This window comes from Hippocampus guttulatus, chromosome 4 (genome assembly GCF_054856545.1).
Source record: "Hippocampus guttulatus isolate MCC_2025c chromosome 4, RoL_Hgut_1.0, whole genome shotgun sequence".
NCBI classification, from domain to species: domain Eukaryota; kingdom Metazoa; phylum Chordata; class Actinopteri; order Syngnathiformes; family Syngnathidae; genus Hippocampus; species Hippocampus guttulatus.
In genome coordinates this window covers 17,806,304-17,828,450 of record NC_141264.1, presented here as the reverse complement: position 1 = coordinate 17,828,450, position 22,147 = coordinate 17,806,304, and the positions used below count along the sequence as shown (strand labels likewise).

At 43.3% G+C, this 22,147-nt stretch overlaps 2 protein-coding genes and 1 long non-coding RNA gene across 3 annotated transcripts; 1 reads left to right on the top strand and 2 right to left on the bottom strand.

The window, feature by feature from the left end:
• The first annotated feature begins 1,830 nt into the window (after positions 1-1,830).
• Positions 1,831-12,956, top strand: slc17a6a (solute carrier family 17 member 6a). The gene is made up of 12 exons (XM_086109363.1): positions 1,831-2,358; positions 3,444-3,699; positions 3,827-3,945; positions 6,329-6,443; positions 8,180-8,267; positions 8,464-8,550; positions 9,408-9,550; positions 9,640-9,789; positions 10,120-10,252; positions 10,333-10,443; positions 10,963-11,090; positions 11,339-12,956. The coding sequence occupies exons 1-12, from the start codon at positions 2,270-2,272 to the stop codon at positions 11,666-11,668; spliced, it is 1,749 nt and encodes a 582-aa protein (XP_085965489.1). The 5' UTR covers positions 1,831-2,269; the 3' UTR covers positions 11,669-12,956.
• On the bottom strand, positions 1,972-22,140 carry LOC147206308 (uncharacterized). Its single transcript, XR_015100720.1, has 4 exons — positions 22,080-22,140; positions 17,091-17,149; positions 5,910-6,033; positions 1,972-2,150 (listed from the first exon to the last, which is right to left on the bottom strand). It is a non-coding gene; the product is annotated as an uncharacterized LOC147206308 (long non-coding RNA).
• On the bottom strand, positions 20,625-22,134 carry fancf (FA complementation group F). The gene has a single exon (XM_086109364.1). The coding sequence runs from the start codon at positions 21,814-21,816 to the stop codon at positions 20,773-20,775; it is 1,044 nt and encodes a 347-aa protein (XP_085965490.1). The 5' UTR covers positions 21,817-22,134; the 3' UTR covers positions 20,625-20,772.
• Positions 22,141-22,147: the final 7 nt, after the last annotated feature.

Sequence of the window (22,147 nt, the reverse complement as noted above, 5' to 3'; positions counted from 1 at the left end):
CTTTCACCAACAGTGGTCCCTTCAAAGGTTTTTGTGAGCTAAAAATGCCAATGATTTCTGAAAGCATTTTACATAGCCTTTTTATGCTGCATTGCGCAGCCTAACATTTTGCACAAACCACAAACTGCCACTGATAACACCTCTTGGTACACGATTGTGCTATTGCAAGGAAGTCACTGCTCTATTCCAGTACCTGAACCCCTGGAGCATCAACCTGACACTTTCACCTCTAGCTGCTGCCCTTACACACACCACTGCAAGATGATCTTCATCACCTCAATTCACGTTGACCTGAGAATGTCTGCACCCACAATACAGCTGATGACAACTCATAGGCTTCTATTTTTGAACATGTATTCTCATCCTTGTGTCAACCCACTGCACATCATTAGGTACACTGCACTACTGAACATCCAATGTAAGCGCTGTATCAAAAATGAGGGCTTTATAACTGGAAATTTAGTAATCCCCTCCATCAATGGGATGGGGCCCGGGGGGGGGGGTGTTAACCATGTAGATCAGGGGTGTAAAACTCGTTTTTTGTCACGGGCCACATTGTAGGTACAGTTTCCCTTGGATGGCCGTCATGAATTTTGGGAAACCATATAAATGATTTAATCCCCTCCACATATTACACAACAGTGCACAACAAATTGATCAATAACTAGTTTTACAATCAGAAGTCAAGAACAATGACTGTTATTGTGAATTAGATGACAATTTTAAATTTTGGTTCAGGCTTTAGCAAGCATGTAACTGACATGCTTGATTTGCTTTCACGGGCCACATAAAGTGGTGTGGCGGGCCAGATCGGGCCCCCGGGCCTTGGCTTGACACATTATGTAGATGATTATATGGACTACTAAATGGAAAACACAATGACCACATGCTGCATTCCCCAGCTATTACAGACTTTATCCTTATTGGTCGTATTCCAGCGCCACCCAAAACACCAATTTGTAATTTTTTTTACAACAGGATTGTACTGTATAAAAACACAAACTAAAATATGATGTCCACATAATGTGCAAAAATTGAATAGTATGAGCATAAAACATAACTGAACCACCGCTCATCTACGGTCGTCTCTTCCTCTACAAGAAAACCAACGTGAATTAATGGTGGCTGGAAATTGTTAGGTTTTTTGCTGCTATCTCGTGGCGGGGCTCTGCAGTACACTTTTCTCAAATTTTAGCTTGTATCATTTCTTATAAAAAAAACCCCCACACACATAGCAAAATATGTTATTGCTGTTTTAGGGGGTGGGGCTGAAATGGAGTACCCCATTTTAGCCACACACCCCCTCCAGGAATTAAATGTACGTTCGATAATAATGTGCACATTTATTCACATGTAAACAGGACATTATAAAATAAGATATCCTTTATTTGTCCCACACTGGTGAAATTTACAGTTTGGGTTGTATTATGTAATATGTTGGTATTCGTGATTTGGCATTACGGATTAACTTTTAATTCCTTTATTCTATTGACGATTTTTTTTCATGACAATTATAATGAGTCAATTATTCTTATTTTCCCCAAAGTCCTTATCGCTAAATGTTTAATAATGACTAATATACGATCTTAATGTTAGTGAAGTTGAGTCGCATTCGAGATCATGACAATTACATTCATCATCATTACATCATTAAAATTATAGCCTCGTTTTTGTGACTGCAGCAACGCTTTGATTTTTTTTTCGACATGCGCAAAGCTTCGGGAATTGCTTTCTGCTGCGATTCATGGCTGTCAGGCCACTTTAGTGAAGCAGGAGGGCGAAGTAGCGTACTGAATTGGGGGGAGTGGGCGGGGCTCCGGCTACACACAGGTGGAGCGTTCCTGCTCTCTCCGTGGTGCTGAAAGATTCTGTCACTCCGGAACCGTGTCTCCCCCACCGAAGCCTAACCCCTGAGTCCCCCTCCACTATCCTCCACGAGCCCCCACCACCTTGACAACTTGACGCGCTCGTCTTTCTACATCGGCCAGTAGATCTTAAACATGGCTGTGCGTGGATTAAGGGACTGCGCAAAGCAAAAACGGACTTACTGGAGCACCGCTTTGTGACAGAGGAAGCGGTCTTTGCACACTGAACGTCTTCATCCTCTCCTTGTTCAGGCTCTATTGGATCTCCAGGATATCGAGGCGTTTCTTTTGGGGGGGAAGCACAAGGGAAACTCGAATTATTTGGATTATACTAACAATATGCACACACACCACTTGCGTTTCTTACACTAGAGTAGTGGGCAGATCATTTTTGGGAGAAGGAAATGGAGCCTGGGCGCAATGAGGGAGCTGTTCCAAAGACTAAAGAGGGACTGAAACAAATTGCGGGAAAGGCCCTCGGAGGTCTGTACAGGTATGGTGAATTTATATCATTTACGCGTGTTTTAAAAGGAACAAAATGCATTTCTTGTTCGGAATAATTGGGTTAAATAAGCACATTTCATTAATTTTTTACTCCGAAATTAAGAAAATAAATCCAGGCAGGAATTATCATTTATGGGATGAATGTCAGAATACAGAAAGAGGACAGAAGAATATTTAAGGATCACATATTTCCCAGGAGGATGAGACACCCCCCCCCCCCGCCCCTCCACGAGCAGCTGTGCGTCTTTTTTTAAATTAATAATGAATGAAACACAAGCAGTCGTGACAGAAAGTCTGCCATGATATCTATTACCATTTGGATCCGTCTGGATCAATGCAAAATCGATGCCAGTCAAATCAATTGACTCTCGACTTTTTTTTTTTAATATTTAGGACATAACAGGCCTTCCAAATATTTGGAGTTGTCATTTTAACGAATTTTGCGAGGCGTGAAGATCAAAATGAATAAAATACAATAATAATGATAATAACAATAATAAGCGTTTTCCACTTCTCTTACATAACTAGCGTGACGCACATATTTGAGGAGAAAAAAAAGGATTTCAAACAGTCATTTGCTTCCGATCAGGAAAAAAACGTGACTAAGAGGTGTTGAAAATGATTGCGGCGGGCCCACTTTTTCTCAAGGCCTTCACATTAACATATTAGGTATTTTAAAACAATATTTTTTATTTCATTCTAACAGCAATATAGGCACACTTATAACGCCATGTTTATGAGAATTTGATGTTTAAGACGTGACAAGCTATATAAAAAATAACCGCAGAGAGGCTGTTGTTGCTGCAATGCGGTATGAAGGTCGCTGCCTTTCCTTTTGGGGAAATGAATAGAATTTTTAAAAATGTGCTTTTACGCTCAGCATGTTTCAAATCAAAAAATTCACTGAGTGCACATTCTGCGAATTGTCTTTAAATATCCGAATTGCCTGCAATATGAATGCGTACGTGACTACGGGATTTGTCGCAGGCTTGATTTATTATTCTTATTGTAATTGTTATTCTTATTTTTGTTATATACTTTTTTCTTTTCTTTTTAACGCCTCGTGCCACGCAGGAGGTTGGAGAAGCGGCAGCAGACGGGCGAGGCCATCGAGCTGACCGAGGATGGGCGGCCCCGGGCCGAGCAGGGCCGCAGGGGGCCCCTGTGTGACTGCACGTGTTTCGGACTCCCGCGCAGGTACATCATCGCCATGCTGAGCGGCCTGGGTTTCTGCATCTCCTTCGGCATCCGCTGCAACCTGGGCGTGGCCATCGTCAGCATGGTCAACAACAGCACCATCCACCAGAACGGCAAGATCATCATTAAAGAGGTAAGCCCCCCTACCCCCTACCCCCATCCCACCACCACACCCCCGCCCCCTCGGAGTTCGTGCACACTTTGTGCAGGGATTCCATTCTTCGCACTCGTCTACTACTTTGATTTTTTTTTTTTGACAGAAAGCCAAATTCAACTGGGACCCAGAGACGGTGGGGATGATCCACGGCTCCTTCTTCTGGGGTTATATCGTCACCCAAATTCCAGGAGGATACATTTCTTCCAGACTGGCCGCCAACAGGTCTTTCCTTGATCCATTTTGTTATATTATCCCGCTTGCATAGTATTTGATGACACAATGTGTGTCTATACACAGTATACACATACACACAGGCATACATACAGACGAATACATGCAGACATAGCATCTACAGACACTATATCCATTTGGAGTATGCCTACAATATTGTTTAGGGGGGGTCAATTAGAAAGTCCTTATTTCTGAAAGAAAAACACGTTTTTCAATGAAGGTGACTTGAGAAATACAGTCAAGTCCAGAGCTACTTCTTGGATATAGTGATTAATCCAAAGAGCTACCAGTTTGATGCACACTTCTGAAATACCAAATTTGCTGAAATGACCTTGAGTTATATTTCTTTATGACAAATTAATGATACTCACCAGTGTGAAGACACTGATGAATATCATTGAGTCAATTTTTATTAGATCATGCATTTAAAAAAACAGAGTTGACCAAACTGCTTTACATTAGGGCTGCCATATGCCATATGTTGAATATTGAGATATTATTCCGATATTTCGCATGTACCTAAAGAAACGAGATGTTTATTATCTAAAGGAAGAAAGTTAATCAGGTTCACTGTATTCTCGAATTAATTTCAGGAACTTACAATTATTATTTTTAAGTCATTTAGTTTTCGTACTGCTGCTCGATACTTTTGAATTATCTGCGTGATCCCATGCTATACATTTACTGTATACATTTGGATTTTCAAAGTGCCCTACAAGCTTGGTTGACAATGTGCCCATCACTCCGGATGTACTTGCATTGGTATGGAGCCATACTGCATACTGATAGCTGTTTTTATTACAGTACTGTGTCTTATTGTATGGCCGTAAAATATTGGAAACTATGGAGAGCTGACTGAATAAATACACATTCATGGTTGCATACTTCAGGTGTACCTAATGCTGTGGCCTTCTTTTTAAAAACAAACCAATTTCTAATGTCTCGGATTTGAAACAATACAAAATGTCAGCCATGTGAGCGTGTGTGTGTGTCTTGAAGAGCTCCCAGTTGATAAAAGTGAGGATTTTGCTGATGCCCAGCAGGCGTGTCTCCACCCTTCCTCAATGTTAATGAGCTCCCATGGGAGACACCGTGTCTAATCCTTTATGTTCACATGTAGGCATGGTTACCCACCCAGCCAAGGCCCGGTGTGAAATGTGGCTGCGACTAATAATTGTGGGTTGCTTCCGAACAGTGGCTGATTGAGGATTTCTACAACTGTTCAACAGGGAGAATTGCAGAGAATAAAGGAGAGGACACAATAGCAAAATATAAGCGATGAGACCAAGAGGAGGACCGGCAGCAAAGAGCAAATTTTAGGACAATAAAAAATGAATTGGTCTATATGAGTGAAGGTAGTCACCAATAACGTCAACGTGAACATGCGATTTGCAGTTTACAACTATGCAAAGATCTCAGGACTGCTTGTCCAACATATATTTTAAAGAACAGCCAGTACATACTTCAAATAGTACACAGCAGTGGAAAAAAAAGCAAAAGAAAAGATCAATATTGCTGCATGTTGCGGAGGAGCAAATGTTTGAGTCGCATCACGTTGCCAAAGTAAGCTGAGCCCACAGATGGCTTCTGCTCCAAACGCCTTCTTTTCTCCCTTTCCTCTCCTACTGCATGTGCGTGGGTGTGTGTGTTTAGCATCCAATTAAGACTGATTTTTATGCTTTAACAGCGGCATCGGTGTGTTTTGTGTGCTTCTTTACCTCAGTATGTGGTGTGCAATATAAAGCACTGCACTGTACAGTGGAACACAAATTGTCCCAAGATGTTTGACTTTGTTTAAGAAATAACTTGCTGCAGGGTCAAAATGTTGAGATCATCAGCAAGTCAGGCACATACACACACACACACACACACACACACACACGCACGCACGCACGCACACACACACACACACACGCACACACACACACAAATTAACACAACATTAAAATACTCACCATCGACCTCACGGTGCAGAGTTACCGGGTTCGATTCCAACTCCGACCTTCCTGTGTGCAGTTTGCATGTTCTCCCCGTGCCTGCATGGGGTTTCTCCGGGTATTCTGGTTTCCTCCCACATTCCTAAAACATGCATGGAAGGCTGATTGAACACTCTAATACCCCTTTCCCACTGAAATTAGTGGATAGTAGTGATCCGTGGCGACACGCAACCAATTGGCATATTATCCCTTTCCCATTGACCAACAGAGGGCGATTCTGAATCACATTTTTTGGAATAAATATTAGAATTTAGCTCCTAAAAGGTCAGTGCTTCTCAGAGCATGATTTACAACATTTTGACTTCGGATCATCCACTGTATTCTGCTGATTTTGACATGCTCAATGATGTTTGTTAATATGTGCCTCGTCCGTGCAGAGTTTTTGGGGCTGCAATCGTGCTGACATCCACCCTGAACATGTTCATCCCCTCTGCGGCCCGCGTGCACTACGGCTGCGTCATCTTTGTGAGGATATTACAAGGTTTGGTTGAGGTACTGTTGCATATATTGACCTTAAGTATGGTTTAAAAAGAAAAAAAAACAAAAAAACAAAACAAAAACGACGACTCATTATGGGGTGTTAGAATTGGGCCCCTCCCCTAATGAAAATGTCCTGACATTCTCTATTTAATCACCTTTTGTTTCCATTTATGGAGCAATCCTTTTCATCCTAGTGCACATGGTTGCCAGAGTGGTCAACAAAGAGTGAATCGCAGGGCTTATGTGGTGTACTCCCACCAAATGCTCACACAGAACAAAAGAGCTCTGGACAAAAACACTTAACGCACGCGACTATCGGGGCTCAATAGAAGGATTCATTTTCAATTGCAAGATTGAAGGTTATGCTGTTTTGTTCGGCTCCATACTGTCCCTTCAATGGCGCTTCGTGGCCATGAGAGAGGGCAAGAGATGACTGTGCACAGCCCAGCATCCACTTATTACTGCAAATTACACATTAGCATTTGGGCCTGTCTCCCTTTGCAAGCCCCAGCAATTTGTGCCTATCAATAGTTGATTGTATGCCACTTAGTGGCTAATGAAGATTTAATGATGATTTTTTTTCCTTCCCTCCATCCAGTGGCAGTCCGCATGAATTTGTATGGACTCACACTTCACCTATTAGTCTCCATTAGAGAGGTCAGCTCCAACCATGTCACACTCTTTGTTATCAGATCCAATTTGTCACCGGCACACTGACCACTGGACTGCATCCGGTATTTTTACATGTACCGGTAGTTTAAATCGATGCTGTTTATATTGGACTGCATAGCAGGAAAAATACTGGTACAGTATTGCTGCTGCTCTTGCTGTCTTGCAGTAAAATGCAGGACAAAGGTGGCAATGTTCATTCATAACGAAATTGGAAACATTGCATAGCAAAAAAAAAAGTATGCCAATTGAGTGGAAATTTGATTGTTGAAAGTAACTTCAATGTAAAATTGTACAAGATAATACAGGCTATTCAGCGCATTCAAGTTTAACGCAGACAAAAATCAGCCAATAAATGAGAGCCTGGAAAGTGAATGTAGAGATTTTTTTTTCAAAATACAGAAAACATGTTTGTAGATAACTGCAGCAAACATGCAAAAACTGAGAACTACAGTATTGTGGAGAAACTGCTTTTCACCATCGCAGTTTTGCAGATTTTAGCGTGCGCTAAAACAAAGGCCTTGGCATAAATTGCCCCTCCCTCACTCTAACTTAAGCGCCTTGCATTGCATTAGCGGTTCACTGGCGCGATGGCGACATGCGGTAGCTATGTCTACACAATGAACAATTTCACAATTTCACCTCTTTTGACAGTCCACTGGCGTGGCCGCTTTAGAGCGCCTTATTGTTCCGGCATGAAAGAGCCACGTGACCACCCGGCAAAATATATTCCTGCCAGCAGAGGCTTTACGTAGATTTTACGGCCCCAAAAAAGATGCTGCACGAAATAGGATCCATTTGTCGAGATCATAGAAGTGGTATTTGATTGACCGTTGAGTGAAGCGTGGTCGCAGCGCATTCAGGTGACGTAGCCAGAGAGTGGGATTCACAATTATGAAGCTTCACTTTCTATCCTTGACGATTTTTTAATCATTCAGGTTTAGTTGAGTGGTTAACAACACTCTTCTCTGCACTGTGTCAAATTGATGAGAAAATGATTTTCACTTGTAGTGACTTTAAAGAAATACATTACTGACAATGTGATTGAAAACTGAGCACATTGATGTTTCCATTTGCAGGGCGTGACTTATCCAGCATGTCATGGAATCTGGAGTAAATGGGCTCCTCCTCTGGAAAGGAGTCGTCTGGCAACCATCTCTTTCTGTGGTACTTGACAAAGCACAATTAACATGTCTGGAGATGACTTCCTCCTATGACATACTTTATAACACTTAAATATTACCGGTAGTCTACAAAGTGCGGAAACAGCAACTGGAGATCAAAAATTGTCGACGGAGGCTTGCTTGGGAATAAAGCAACCATGGATGATATTCTGCTGGCTCATAGGATTTGTCCTGTGCAGGATCCTACGCTGGTGCGGTCATAGCCATGCCTCTGGCTGGAATCTTGGTGCAGTACACAGGGTGGTCGTCAGTCTTCTATGTGTACGGTCAGTACACTTGTCATCTCTTCATTCAACTTGCACTCCTTAGTTAGGTTAACATTAGTAACTCTTTCAGGTCTTCACTAAGGCATCCGTGATCCTAAAACAAAAATCCATCCGTCCTTCCATCCATAGCGCTCGTCCTCATTAGGGTCGCAGATGTGTGTGAGCCTATCCCAGCTGACTGCGGCCCAGACTTGATTGGTCACCAGCCAATCAGAAGGCATTACTCCACCATCAAGGGACTTCAATTGGAACAGTTGTGTCATATTCAGATTCCTTATACATACCTACTGCATAATCACCACATTTAAAATGGTGACTCAGTGTGTTTATTTGAATACAATCTGAAAATTGAATACAACCCAAATGAGAACCAAATTATTTCAAAGTTGACCTCAGCAGTCCTAAAGGCTTTGCAACGCCTCCCAGTTAGCTGTGCAATTGATTATAAGATTCTGCTACTGGTCTATAAATCACTGAATGATTTAGGCTCCCGAACACATTAAACCAATGCTGATTGACTATAAACCCAGTAGGGCTCAGATGTCTGCAGTCTCGGGTATACTGATGGAGCCCAGGTTTCAAAGCAAACATGGTGAAGTGCTATTTGGCTGTTATGCTGCACGCAAATGGAAGAAGTTGCCAACGGAAGAGAAATCAGCCCCAAGTTTGAATGCTTTTAAATCCTTAAAAAAAAAGCTGACATTATAGCCAAAAATGTCCACCCTGTCAGCACGATCGCATATGTTGTTGCTTTCATGTTTACAAGTGTGGAAGCTTGACTAATATGCATTTCTGACAGCATGACATCTACAGTACTTAATACCAATGGGGAATTCTGAACATTTCAATCCCCACAGGTACCTTTGGTTTATTCTGGTACATGTTCTGGATCTTGGTGTCATACGAGAGCCCGGCCGAGCACCCAACCATCACAGAAGAGGAGCGCCGTTATATCGAGGAGAGCATTGGCGAAAGTGCCCAGCTGATGGGTGCCATGGAGGTCACTTCTCCATCTCAGTCTGGCAATTTGTGTCACGCCACGTGCAGAATCCGATTTATCCATCTTTTTTATTTTTCATCTCAAATCAGAAATTCAAGACCCCCTGGAGGAAGTTCTTCACCTCTATGCCCGTCTATGCAATTATTGTGGCAAACTTCTGCAGGAGCTGGACCTTTTATCTGCTGCTCATCAGCCAGCCTGCCTACTTTGAAGAGGTGTTTGGCTTTGAAATAAGCAAGGTAAGCCTGTCAACCCAGAACCACAACTAATAATTTAAGAGACACTCACCTGCACTGAAACAGAAAAAATTTGGGAGTGGAAGTGCTTGCGAGATTTGTGGTGTCCTAATCAGTGACTGTCTCGTCTTTCAATGGAATAATCTCGTCTCCCTCATGCGAGACAAGGATGAATCAAGCTTGTGTGGCAGTTGTGATTAAGGCTGAGGAGGAGCGTGTGATTGCTGAGGGTGATATATGGCCCAGACATTAGACCCCAGCACACACACTCTCACACACACACCACCACACACACACTGAAAGAATCATCTTTCCTTCACGTGTGCCGCCCAGGTTGGAATAGTGTCAGCGCTCCCCCACCTGGTCATGACCATCATCGTGCCCTTAGGAGGCCAGTTAGCCGACTACTTGCGTACGCACAACATCATGTCCACCACGACGGTCCGCAAGATCATGAACTGTGGAGGTGAGCCGGTGTACGTGTGCACAAAGGGAAGTGACGACAGCATGCATCAGTTCACCCATGTGTCGTCTGGATGATTTTAGGATTCGGTATGGAGGCCACCCTCCTCCTGGTGGTTGGTTATTCTCACAGTAAGGGGATAGCCATCTCCTTCTTGGTGCTGGCGGTGGGCTTTAGTGGCTTTGCAATATCAGGTGAGGCTTCAAAGGAGTCCAGGTTTATTTTATAGGCAGAGGTGGTGAAATTATTTACACGTGACCTGAGTAGAAGTACATAGACTGCTTTAGTTATAGAAAGGGAGTTTGCAGTTTCATTACTGCTAGCTAGATTTGCTTGCAGTAAATTGCTTGCAGACACGTCTCTCACTTGAGTCCTCCCTCAGTTTCTGAACAATGTGCTGAATTAATGTTATCTAAAATGTACTGAAGTACAATAAGTAAAAATGAATGTTACTGTTACCGGTAATCATTTTTAACGCGGACAACATCAAACGACTCTCTGAAATAGGGCCATGGAAAATATCTTGATTTTCCGACACTGAAATTGTTTTCAATTTTATTTTGCCAAGTGGTTGATTGAAATAAAATCATCGGGATCCAGATAAATTTTTCAACTCAACTCAACTGCAGCCTCTGGGCTTTGTGTTGAAATTCTATAACAATACTTCCCAGCCACCACTAGTCCAAAATCTCAAAGCAAACTTCTGTTTGCAGGTTTCAACGTCAATCATTTAGACATCGCTCCACGCTATGCCAGCATCCTCATGGGCATTTCCAATGGGGTGGGCACCCTGTCAGGGATGGTCTGCCCTCTAATCGTGGGAGCCATGACAAAGAATAAGGTAAGCTAGCAAGTAAACAACTTTATGAAAAGGAAGTTTGTCTTATCAGTTTTGAACGCAAGATGTTGACAGAGATTCTATTCATATTTATCTATGACGTAAAAATAAAACCCAACACATCATATGATTGCCTTTAACTAAGTAACTAACTTTACTCAAATGTTGCAGTGTTGGCGTATGGCAACTATTACATCAGCTCTGTGGGCCTGTAAATTGTGACAAGGTCTAACCACTATTTCTGGTCCCAGACAAGGGAAGAGTGGCAGTATGTCTTCCTGATTGCCTCCCTGGTGCATTACGGGGGCGTGGTGTTCTACGGTATCTTCGCATCCGGGGAAAAACAGCCATGGGCCGACCCTGAGGAGACCAGCGATGAGAAGTGCGGCTTCATTGACGAGGACGAGCTGGCCGAAGAGACGGGTGACATCACGCAGGCTTACGGCGCCATGGGCGGCCCCGCGAAAAGCTACGGAGCCACCGCACAGCTCAATGGAGGATGGGCACAGGACTGGGATAAGACGGAGGAGTATGTTCAGGAACCGGCCGGGAAGATGTACTCGGAGCGAGGCTATTCTTGAGAGGATATATGTCCAATTTCCATCCCAAATTGCACAATCGAACATTATAGATAGATGAATTCATTCTGTGTATTCTAGTTGTACGGCAGTTCTAGTTTCTAACGGCTGGTGTAAAGGGGAGCCCAGGTTAGCTTCTCACACACTTCTCCTCACATCTACAGTCAGTGTAGGGAGGTCGCAAAGGAAGCCGCAGGCTTGTGTTGTAGTCTTAGGCACCCACACCTCATCAGTTTACTTGAACAACATGAGCCAGATGACACTGCAGTAGACCATCACACAAGGTCTCTCTCTCTCTCTCTCCTATTGCACTGAAATGATCATAACAATTCTAAAAGACAAAAAAAAAAGCTGATTATATTGTGTTTTATGTACTGTATATACCCGTATACTGTTTCTGTGAGACTATTGTGGATTTGGGTCGTTGATCTGTGTTTAACCTTGATATAAAAAGGCCATATTTTTCATGGACAGCACCTTTTCAGGGAGATGTCTGCTTGCAAAAAAGGTCTCCTGCTCCAGCGAGACCTGTAATACTCTTGAAGACAAAAATAGGGCAAGATTATAGTGTCTTTGTTGCATGACTTTGCGCCAAATCAATGTTGAGATGCAGCGTTGTCCTCATTCATCCGCCCGCCATGATAGAAGAGAATAAACTTTGCGCAACGAGATGGTGAGGCGAGACAAATCAGAAGCCTTTCAAGAAGGCGGTTGCTCATTCAAGTTTGGTGTGCGCTGCAATAAATCCCGTGTAATGGCTGCTATCCACCCACCACCTGTTTTTGTAACGTAAACACTGGCTTGCTGTATCAAACTGTTCTTGTTTTGGAGTCATGTGGTGATCGACGATAAGACGTGTGTTTTTAACAGTTTTACTCATATGCGGAGAATCCAGCTTTTAGTGCTCACGGTGCCGACTTTTGACAGTGAGGAATGCAGTTCTGTATGTGGATGACTCCCTTGGTGTTTCTTGCTTGTTCCCAGTCAAGCGACTTTATGGACACATGAGTGGACAACTGTCATTCATGAAAGGCTCTTCCATTTGAATTTCTTCGCTACTTTGTTTCACCATTTGCTGTCTGCAAGGAATGTTTCAAATATATGAATATTTAAGAATGTTTTCAGACCAAAAGATATTATCGTGGCGTCGAGCCTGAAGTCAATGTATACACAGATAAATGTGAGTTTATGGATACAAATATTGTGTTTAACAAAGAGATATGTTGATGTTGAAAAGTGCTATCAAAATTTTATATATATATAAAAACAAAACAAAAAACAACAACCCAAATCCTTTTGTCATCATCTTTTCATCCCTTCTGGAGCCTAAGCGATTCTTCGAGCGTTTTTAGCAGCCAAACCGGTTAAGAACCTTCTCCAGTCAGTATGTTGTGCTCCCATTTTCTCCACATTTCTCATTTGTAAATCAATGGCGGATGTCTCTGGGGTCCGAAGCAAAGTATTGAACCCGGTAGCTTGGTAATTGGCAGACGGAGAAAACAGCAATGTTAATGGAATGACTGGAGTTTACATCCCGGCAAGAATTATGCAATGAGGATGCACATGGCGTAAAATCGGGAAGGGAGCCTATGCACAAACAAATTTCAAGTACAGGAAAAAAAAACCTTATTCTCGTCTGTATAGCTAAGAATTGCTAACCAAATTCGTTGCACTACAGTTAAGTAAATCAATGATAATCGAGGGCATTCTATTACATTGGCGCAGTGCGTGTGGACATACAGTAAAGTGTGGCACATCTTCCACACCTCAGCATGTCCTCCACACCTCTGAGGTCAGTCGTGCTCCACGCAGCACATATTGACCCGGCTCCAAAATTAAATCTAGTCACGGGACAGACGAATCGATACCTCCAGAGTACAATGACGGATTACATAAAATTGTATCAATAAAGTTTCAATTGCGTTGGCAACAAGGGGAAGTCACGTTGCAGCTTTTATTTGCCACTTTTGGAGGACAAGCAAAACAAAGCGATCGAATATTTAAGCCCGCAATTTCATTTGCGATCTCTTTTGCAAACCATTAACTACATTGTAATCAAACAGCAAATTAGTGCAATTCTTTCATCTTTAGTCAATTACTAGCGGCCAGCTATGAACGCTAAGTGGAAAGTTTGTGAACAGCTTTTGCGTATTCTTGACGCAATCAATTTGTAGTGATTTACACACAATATTGCACAAGTGTATGTTCATTTTTTATGTACACAGTCGAATGTGAATGAACGCGTGTCGATGTACAATTGGACCTGGCGACTCCAGCTCACCGGTGAGCCTAAAAAGGATACGCAGGAAAGAAGATGGATGGTCGTACTTTGTGTTCAGCCTCAAGTAAGAGCAGCCACGTTAGTGCCTCAGCCCTAGCGAATGATTACTGCAGCTGCTTTGCTAGGTGGTGAATAATTCAGAGCAAAAAATGGCGCCGGTCCATTCACATGCATCACTGTGAGCCACTCTGCCTCCCCTGCAGCAACAGGGATTTGCTGGTTTCATGAATGGAATATCCCTTTGCCAAACCGAAATATTATGCATGCACTTCTGCACAATCTAATGAGATCCAATACAAGAGCAAAGTAAAACAAAGTGTCTTCACAAAGATAATAATGATGAATTTTGACTTAAAAATGTGCTCATTATTATGGTTCCCAGCACTGGCAGTCTTTGATTAAATACAATACCGGAAAGCGGTACTTAAAAAGAAAGAATACACGTATTTATCCCTCCATCCATTTCTTATCCCTTTGTAGAATATTACTTGAGTTTAAGAGTTGAGTTTGACATTAAATTTACCAGATTTTCCTCACAAAATAGTGAAAAAGCTTTCGTGACAACGAATTGCGAGAAGCTAACTGCCGCGGCGACCTTGCTTATGAGCAAAATGTACAATTTCCCTCCGTTGCTTAGCAACACATCGTTGTACTTTCGAAGGCACTGCAACACATGGTCTGAAAACATGTCTGGTAAACGGAAGCAAATCTCGCTGTCTGTGAAGGCTGAAATTGTCTCTCACTTTTGAAAGGGAGTCTCCCAGTTGAAGTTCATCAAAGAATACGAGTTCAAATTTGCAGATTTTTTTCGAATTCATCTTTAATGGCAACAAAATGATGGCAGTGTTTGAGGCCAACAGATTATAAAATGATTTTACGGCTTTGGGGTGTGGCACATCCTGAACCGGGGGAAGGCGCTGTTTTCAGAGATGATGTAGGAACGCTACAGTTGTTTGTTTCATGTCTTATGAAATCATTTTTTCCTCATACTGTATACACGTATTTGTAATTGACATGTTTATACTGTATTACATGTTCATGTTTTTACATCTATAAATGTTCATACCGTATCATACATCAAAATGGGCGGCCATTTTATTGGAAATGGTTACGACGAACTACCGTTATCACGTACAGATTTGTTCTGTCCCTCGAGGTATGTTGGACTGTATGTAAGAGGTTGGACTGGAACAAAGTATTTATACTCCCTTACATTACAACACTGATATTGAGAAGACTGGTCAGGGTGTGGTCCAAATTTTAGAAACCCTTCACATTATGATTCAGTTTAGTTCGACAGCATCTCGTTCGATTTTACACTAAGCAAGGCGTTTATTTTTCCCCCGAGCTTGACAGGAGCGACATTTATACTGTGGGTGGGGGGCCGAGCGTGGACCTTTGCCCTCGATGGATATAGCTCAAGTCATGTTCATGTTTACTGCGCTGTCTGATCACAAGAAGCAGCTCGATGCAAGCAGCGAGCAATTACAATAAATCTCAGTTCCTCCTTGGATAATCGCCTCGTCGGCCGAGGAGGAGAAAAAAAGAGGAGGGGTGTAAAAAGCATCAACACTCGCCACTGCCCGCCTCCTCGGTGCATGTGTTAATTTGACAGAAAACCCAATTGTGTCAGCAGTCATGTGGAACGTGTTTTTCCTCCTGCCACACCAGTCCCTGCGGTCACGGCTGTTGCACCGGTGACAAGCTTGTTTGTGTGCTTTGATTTGAGTCCGGGTTTTCACTCATAGCAGGGAGCAGCTTAGCTTCACATTGCCGACTTTGTGCAGCATCACGTTCGCGTCAAAGAGTGAGAGCGCGAGCGGAGGGGAGACGATGGACTGTTGTCGGTGCGTGGGGCAGGTGCAGTTTGGCTCCTCGGGGACTGTAATGGGATGAGGCCATAGCCGAATGAGTGTTTGATGACAGGCTTGCGCTCCTCTCCAGGGAGCCCGCCTGCATGCAATTATCCGGCCGGCCGTGCTCCCCTTGCCAAATTGTACCCTCCCACCCCTCCATTGCTGCCTACATAGCCATTCATTTTCTAATAATCCTCCATCAAGTCACTGGTTGTAATTAGAAGGCCAAATTCCAAATGTGGCATTGGAGTAATTGGTGGTTTATGAGCCTATCACATGTGGCGTTCCCCTACCTCGGAGCAATTGAATTATACACCTCTTCCCATTAATAAAAATGTAATGGCTCCATGCTTTGAGGCCCAATCAATCCCTCTTACATACATTAGCGTGACCCGCATGCATGTGCTGAAGATTATTTTGTCAAGCTTGAAAAGTCATTCTTCAATCCAAACTTCTCCCTTACAAGAAAAGAGAATCTGGTGTGTCCGCTGCAAAGCGATAGGCGGCTCATTTTAAGCTTTCATCTGAGGTTACTCTCTCTCATCCCACTGAAACCTTCATAGATAACAAACTGGGTAATGCAGCAGGGAGCTTTTGATGAAGATTTTTTTTTTTTAAATAGATGAAGGTTACATTTCGAGAGCTGACTTGTTTCGGGAGATTGCAGGATCCACTGTCTTCTTGTTGCTCCACAGAACTGGCTCAGATCCTGTAGTTTGTATGTAAGCTCATCTATCACAAGTTGATCCCATTCCCCTCCCCCAATTGTCACATTAGGGTGACAGTTTCATCGCTCTCTTCTGTGTACTGTGATCAGATTGGTATCACACGCACCGAGACAAAGGGATAAGAGGCTGATAAGATTTTTACAGCATGGCCTTTGTGCTGCTGACACATTTCAGATCTCAACGTGGAGAAAAGGTACAGATAATGTCAAGGATTATTTGAAAGAAATGTGTAAAAAAACGGACATTTGAATTGGATTCATATTGTTGTGTCCAACTAGCAATAACATTTTAGTGTTGAGAGGGGAAGTCAATGTGGAAAATGAATTAAGCAGTAAAATTCCCCCATTTTTGATCCATTTTAGAGGGCGACCATTTTGCCACTTGCTGTCAAATGGAAATGACATCGCAGTGCCAAAGGGCTATTTCCTGGGTTTGGGGATGTAATGTTCGCAAGCCGAGCCATTAGGCACTGTGATGTCATTTTCAGTCGACAGCAAGGGGCAAAAGGCAGAAAGTCACTGGGTCGGTTTAATTTTGTTTGACTGTGAGGTATTGCTTACCATAAACGTTATTTGCATCAAAGTTGACCTTTTGGAAGATAGATGCACAGTCTGTGGCCCTGAAAAAAGGACAAAAAATTACATTAGAGTCAAATAATTAGTCACGTTATGTAGACCGAATCCAATTACAATGAAACAGTTCCAAGAGGATCGTTTTCACTGCAACACAGTGCATGCACCAACTGTGTTTCTGCAAACACAGCACAAGTTACCGGGGAGTCTGACGGAGCACTTTTCATAAATATACCTCAAAAATGTCTTGTGCATTCTTCAATGAATTGGGGAAAAAACAAAATAAAATGTATGCTTGATGATCCTCAGCGTGGGACACAGGTGTGAAGCGTGGCCCCCCTCACACCCACCTCTGTGATCTGTCACTGCCGGGGCCAGACGAGGCCAACGCCGGAGCGGCTTAGGCACGTGCCAAGGGAGGGCTCTAAACCCTCACCACCCCCAACCAAACAGCCCCTATTCAAACCACCAGATGAGGGCTGGAGTAGACCTTTAATGAATGCTTTCCCTCACCATGCACAACAGACGCCCTCCACTTGCAGTTTGTTGTTGCCACATGCTGTCAAAGAACCACAGAAGGGGTGGGGGGGGGGGGGTAGTAAGACCTTTCCTCCGAGGATGCTTCATTACGAATAAATCAAACGAGACCCAGTATTTCCTCCCTTTAAATTAATTGCTGCAAACTAGAAACATAATCATCAAGATGTGGAATTATCAGCTATAATATTGAAGCTCATTAAATAGGAAAATAATCTAATTGTGTCGCTAATGGTAGAGGTACACGCGTGATATGTGTATGCGCAGCATGGGATCAGTTCCCACTCAGTGATGGTGTGGATGTGAATGGTTGTTCGTCTTTATACGTGCCCTGTGACTGACTGGCGAGCAGTTCAGGGTGTTGTCTATCCAAAACTGGGATAGGCTCCAGCACCTCCCCGCGACCGATTCAGGATAAGCGGTGTTGGAAATGGATGGATGGATCATTTAATTGTACATCACAGCCTGCATCACATTTTCTTGTAATGAAAGAAAATTGGACACACTAATTTTTCATTGGACAGCACTGATACATAGAAACGCTTCACTTGACTGGCTTTTAATACGCCGTCTTTAAAAAGCTTGTAAATAACTGCAACAACTAGATAGAAGCAACCATGTTTCATCATAGTGATGGTCAAGATATTATTTGGCCACATTTCATGAAATTAACTTTTGGGTAAGGAAGCTTGTGACATTCAGAAGGAACAATTCATTTAGACAGTGATGTGTTCCCAATCCCCCCATCTGTCACCAGGGGGTGTTGAGATGTCGTTGACCCTGCAAGAGCACTTTCACTTTTCAAAAATGCCAACTAAATAACTTGTGTTGTAGGGCACCTATCATGGTCAAACATAGTGAATTACTGTACACATTATACAATCATTTGCTTAGAACCAATTTCATCTCAGTTGGGGTGTGTTACTTTTTATCTGCGGGGGCAGGAGGGGGGGTGACATTAATCATCACCATGGCAACAATCCCACTGTGCACCTATGCATGAGGCTGTGAAGAGTCTAAATAAATACATAAATAAATAACTGAGTCCCAAACATTAAATGTTAACTCAGGCTTGGAAACGTGGACATTTCTAATGGCGTTGCAGAATGACTAATTGGTTTTGGTGCGCCGCATCCTCGTGATGAAAATCCAGTGAGATCATTTACATGCTTTTACAACAGAGGAGCAGGTGAGACCACTTTAATCATAGCCGCTTCCCCTTTTGTCAGCCACATATGTTACTCCCCCCTCGGAAATAAATTGGTTGTGTACACGCGAACTGTTACTCGGTGACCCTTGTCTGTCACTGTGTGAATTGCTTTCACGGAGTGTTAAACGAGCCGTGGCTGTGTTGGTGTTTGCATGCACACGATGTCGCGGTCTCTAATCCATGGTGCAGCACACGCCAGCTATTGTGCAGCCTTTGACCGAACACACAGGATGTGCCTAATTGATCCCTTGCCACAGAAGTGCTGCGGCCTATGGGCAACCATGTGTGAGTTAGTATTCAAGTCACCTGACCGGCACAGCCCAATCATGCTTGCATTTCACAACACCTTTATGGAACTGTGCTGTATGTCAGTGGGTGGATCTCACTTCTCTTAATTGGAGATGTCCAGGCTGATACCAACACATTAAAATTAATAATTGTGAATGATGCTGTTACTTAAACAACTTTTCAGATGTGCAACATGTTAAAGGGTTTATTTAAATCGTACAATAGACATCTTTGCTTTAAAATTCTAACAAAAAGTGCAAAGAGCACCAAGAGTAGGTTCATCAGCATGTTATACAGGGGATGTCAAGTCCCAAATTTTCTTTACAATGGCCACTTACTGTTGACTAAATTACATTATAGAGCCTACGGGGTTGTGAAAGTCACATGACCAAACCCAGGAAACAGACTGGAGCTATGGAGTATTTTGGTATTTGGATGTCTTCCTGAGTAGTCGAATTTTCAGAAAAGTTTGAAATTGATCTCTTATTGGCCATCGGATTCTTAAAAAAAAGCCGATACCAATATGTGTCAAAATGACAAATATTGATTATCGAATCGGTCTACCCCTACTCTTAACTGCGAAAATTCCTGGCTCCTTGACGCTTCGACCCAAAGTTATTCTTAAGCCACAATAATAAGGAGCATCTCAGTTGTCTTATCCTACACAAAATCTAGCATTTAAGAGTCATTTCTATCAATCCGCTTAGTTTGTGTTTGTACGTTTGTTATGCAATTCCCAAACTGAATGCCAGGCTGGTTCCCACCTTTGCCTTGCTTACAATATTTGGGGAAGTTGTGCCTAATGACATAAATATGATGTACATGTTAGATACAATGTCGCTGATGGTGTAGTGGTACACTCGCCGGACTTGTGTGCAGGCAGCGTGGGGTCAGTTCCCACTCAGTGACGGTATGAATGTGGCCGTGTATGGTTGTTTGTCTCTATATGTGCCCTGTAACTGACTGGCGACCAGTTCGGGGGTCGTTCCATCTTTCGCCCATGGTCAGCTGGGATATGCTCCAGCAATTCCTGTGACCCCCTTCAGGATAAGCGGTGCTGAAAATGGATGGATCAATGTTAGATACATCCAAACCGCTTTATCCACATGAGGGTCCCAGGCGTGCTGGAGCCTATCCCAGCTGCCTTCGGGCAGGAAGTGGGGGACACCCTGAACCGGTTGCCAGCCAATGGCAGGGCACACAGAGACAAACAACCATCCGCGCTCACACTCACACCTAGGGACAATTTTGAGTGTTCAATCAGCCTGCCATGCATGTTTTTGGAATGTGGGAGGAAAGCAGAGTACCCGGAAAAACCCGAAGCAGGCGTGGGGAGGCCGAGGCCGAAATAAAATCCCTGATCTCTGCACTGTAAAGGGGACACACTGACAAGTATAACACCGTGCCGACCAAGTTAGATACAGCAAAGTTCATTTTATGTGCAGACAAAGTAGGACGAGCATGTGAGCATTTTTTTTTTAATCTGGTTTATTTTTCCCAATTCTCTAAATTCTTTCAGGACTTTGTTTCTGATTTAACGAGCATTTTACAGTGGAGAAACCAAAAAATGCAGAGTAATTTCTATGAGATTTTAGAATAAATGTGTAGCAGATGCTGAATTTGATATTTTTCAAACTATCCATCAAGCTGCAACTGACACTTGCGTATTTCTGTTAAGAGATCTCCCCACACACTTAGTCCTCTGACATCAAAGTCTCCATCGGATATCCTCAAATCATTCAGTTCTTTCTCTACGGTGATCCTCAGAGTGGGACAAACCTCAAACAAGACCACAAAACGCTCAGTCACTTCCTGAAAAGACACTTTGGTACTTGTGGTGCTTTGCGCCCATTCGCCATCATCGACGCAGTACTCCATATCTGCGGCCCACTTTTTAAGAACAGCACAGTACATGTCCCTGAATTTAATACGTTCTCTTGCCAGGTTCTTAAGGATAGATGTAGGCAGTGTGAAGCACATGTGTTGCAGCGGGCTGTAATTTTGCTGGAGCCAATCCTGGAGAAAATCCACTGAAGCAGTTTGTGCGTGTGTGTTTTCTCCAGTCAGCAAAGCGGCAGCGAGGACCAGATAAAAATGTTCTGCTCCTTTGCATCCTTGGAGGACAGCATCCAGAAAACATTGTGCCCGGCAGGGTTCGCCGCCTTGGCTCAGCAGGGTGTGAAGGCTCTTTGTCAAAAAGGTGCCCTGCACCTCCGCACTCGCTCCTGAGTGACATGTGAGTGGACTCAAGATTTTATGAGCAGATTTGCATTGAATGATGCGACTGCAAAGTCCAGTGGAATCCTGATACTCTCCTGGTTTGACATGCGCTGGTTTTGTGGTGTCAAAAAGTATCTTCATAATGGAGAGGGGCAGATTAGGGTTGTTCAGCAGCCCTGTCAGCAACAAGTGCTGGCAATGTGACAGGTCCAAAAAAGAGAGGTCAGCATAGTCAGCAAAGACAGCTCGCAAACGACTATTAGTGTGCTGCAGTTGAATCTCCATAATTCCCCTAATTTGGGGGTTTTGGTGGTATTTGGAGAAAAGGTGCTCGCAGTAGCAGGTCCAGTGAAAAGCCCGAGAGAGAGACTGTCGATCCCACAGACGCACGTCACCGCTCCGCGCTGCTACCGCCAGCAACTCGATCGTACTCGACAAGTTCTTCAGCGTCGCCTCCATGCGGCGCTCTCAGCGGTCACAAGAACACCACCGAGCCGCCTCGGTGAACTCCCACGGAGGACGGTAGAAATGCTCTCCTTATGAAGACCAACGCTGCGCCACCGAAGCTACACGCTAGCGGGCTAGCTACCATGATAGCATAGTGAGTTCGAACGTCACGTAAATTCCACACACTTTAAAACATTTCCGCAATTGAATACGCGTGTTTATGAGCAATATACACTAGTAGTTTACGTTTAGACTATAAAAACTACTGAACTCACGTTCCATTCGCCCCTTTATCCTCTAACTTGTTTTGTATGTGCCGCTTGAACTGCTTTGCGCATGCGCA

What these genes read in the sequence shown, in the direction of transcription:
- slc17a6a (XM_086109363.1), top strand. Translation starts at nt 2,270, where the DNA reads ATGGAGCCTGGGCGCAATGAGGGAGCTGTTCCAAAGACTAAAGAGGGA. An exon ending in GCAAGATCATCATTAAAGAG is followed by an intron (nt 3,700 to 3,826) that starts GTAAGCCCCCCT and finishes TTTTTTTGACAG; the next exon opens with AAAGCCAAATTCAACTGGGA. An exon ending in TATTACAAGGTTTGGTTGAG is followed by an intron (nt 6,444 to 8,179) that starts GTACTGTTGCAT and finishes TTCCATTTGCAG; the next exon opens with GGCGTGACTTATCCAGCATG.
- fancf (XM_086109364.1), bottom strand. Translation starts at nt 21,816, where the DNA reads ATGGAGGCGACGCTGAAGAACTTGTCGAGTACGATCGAGTTGCTGGCG.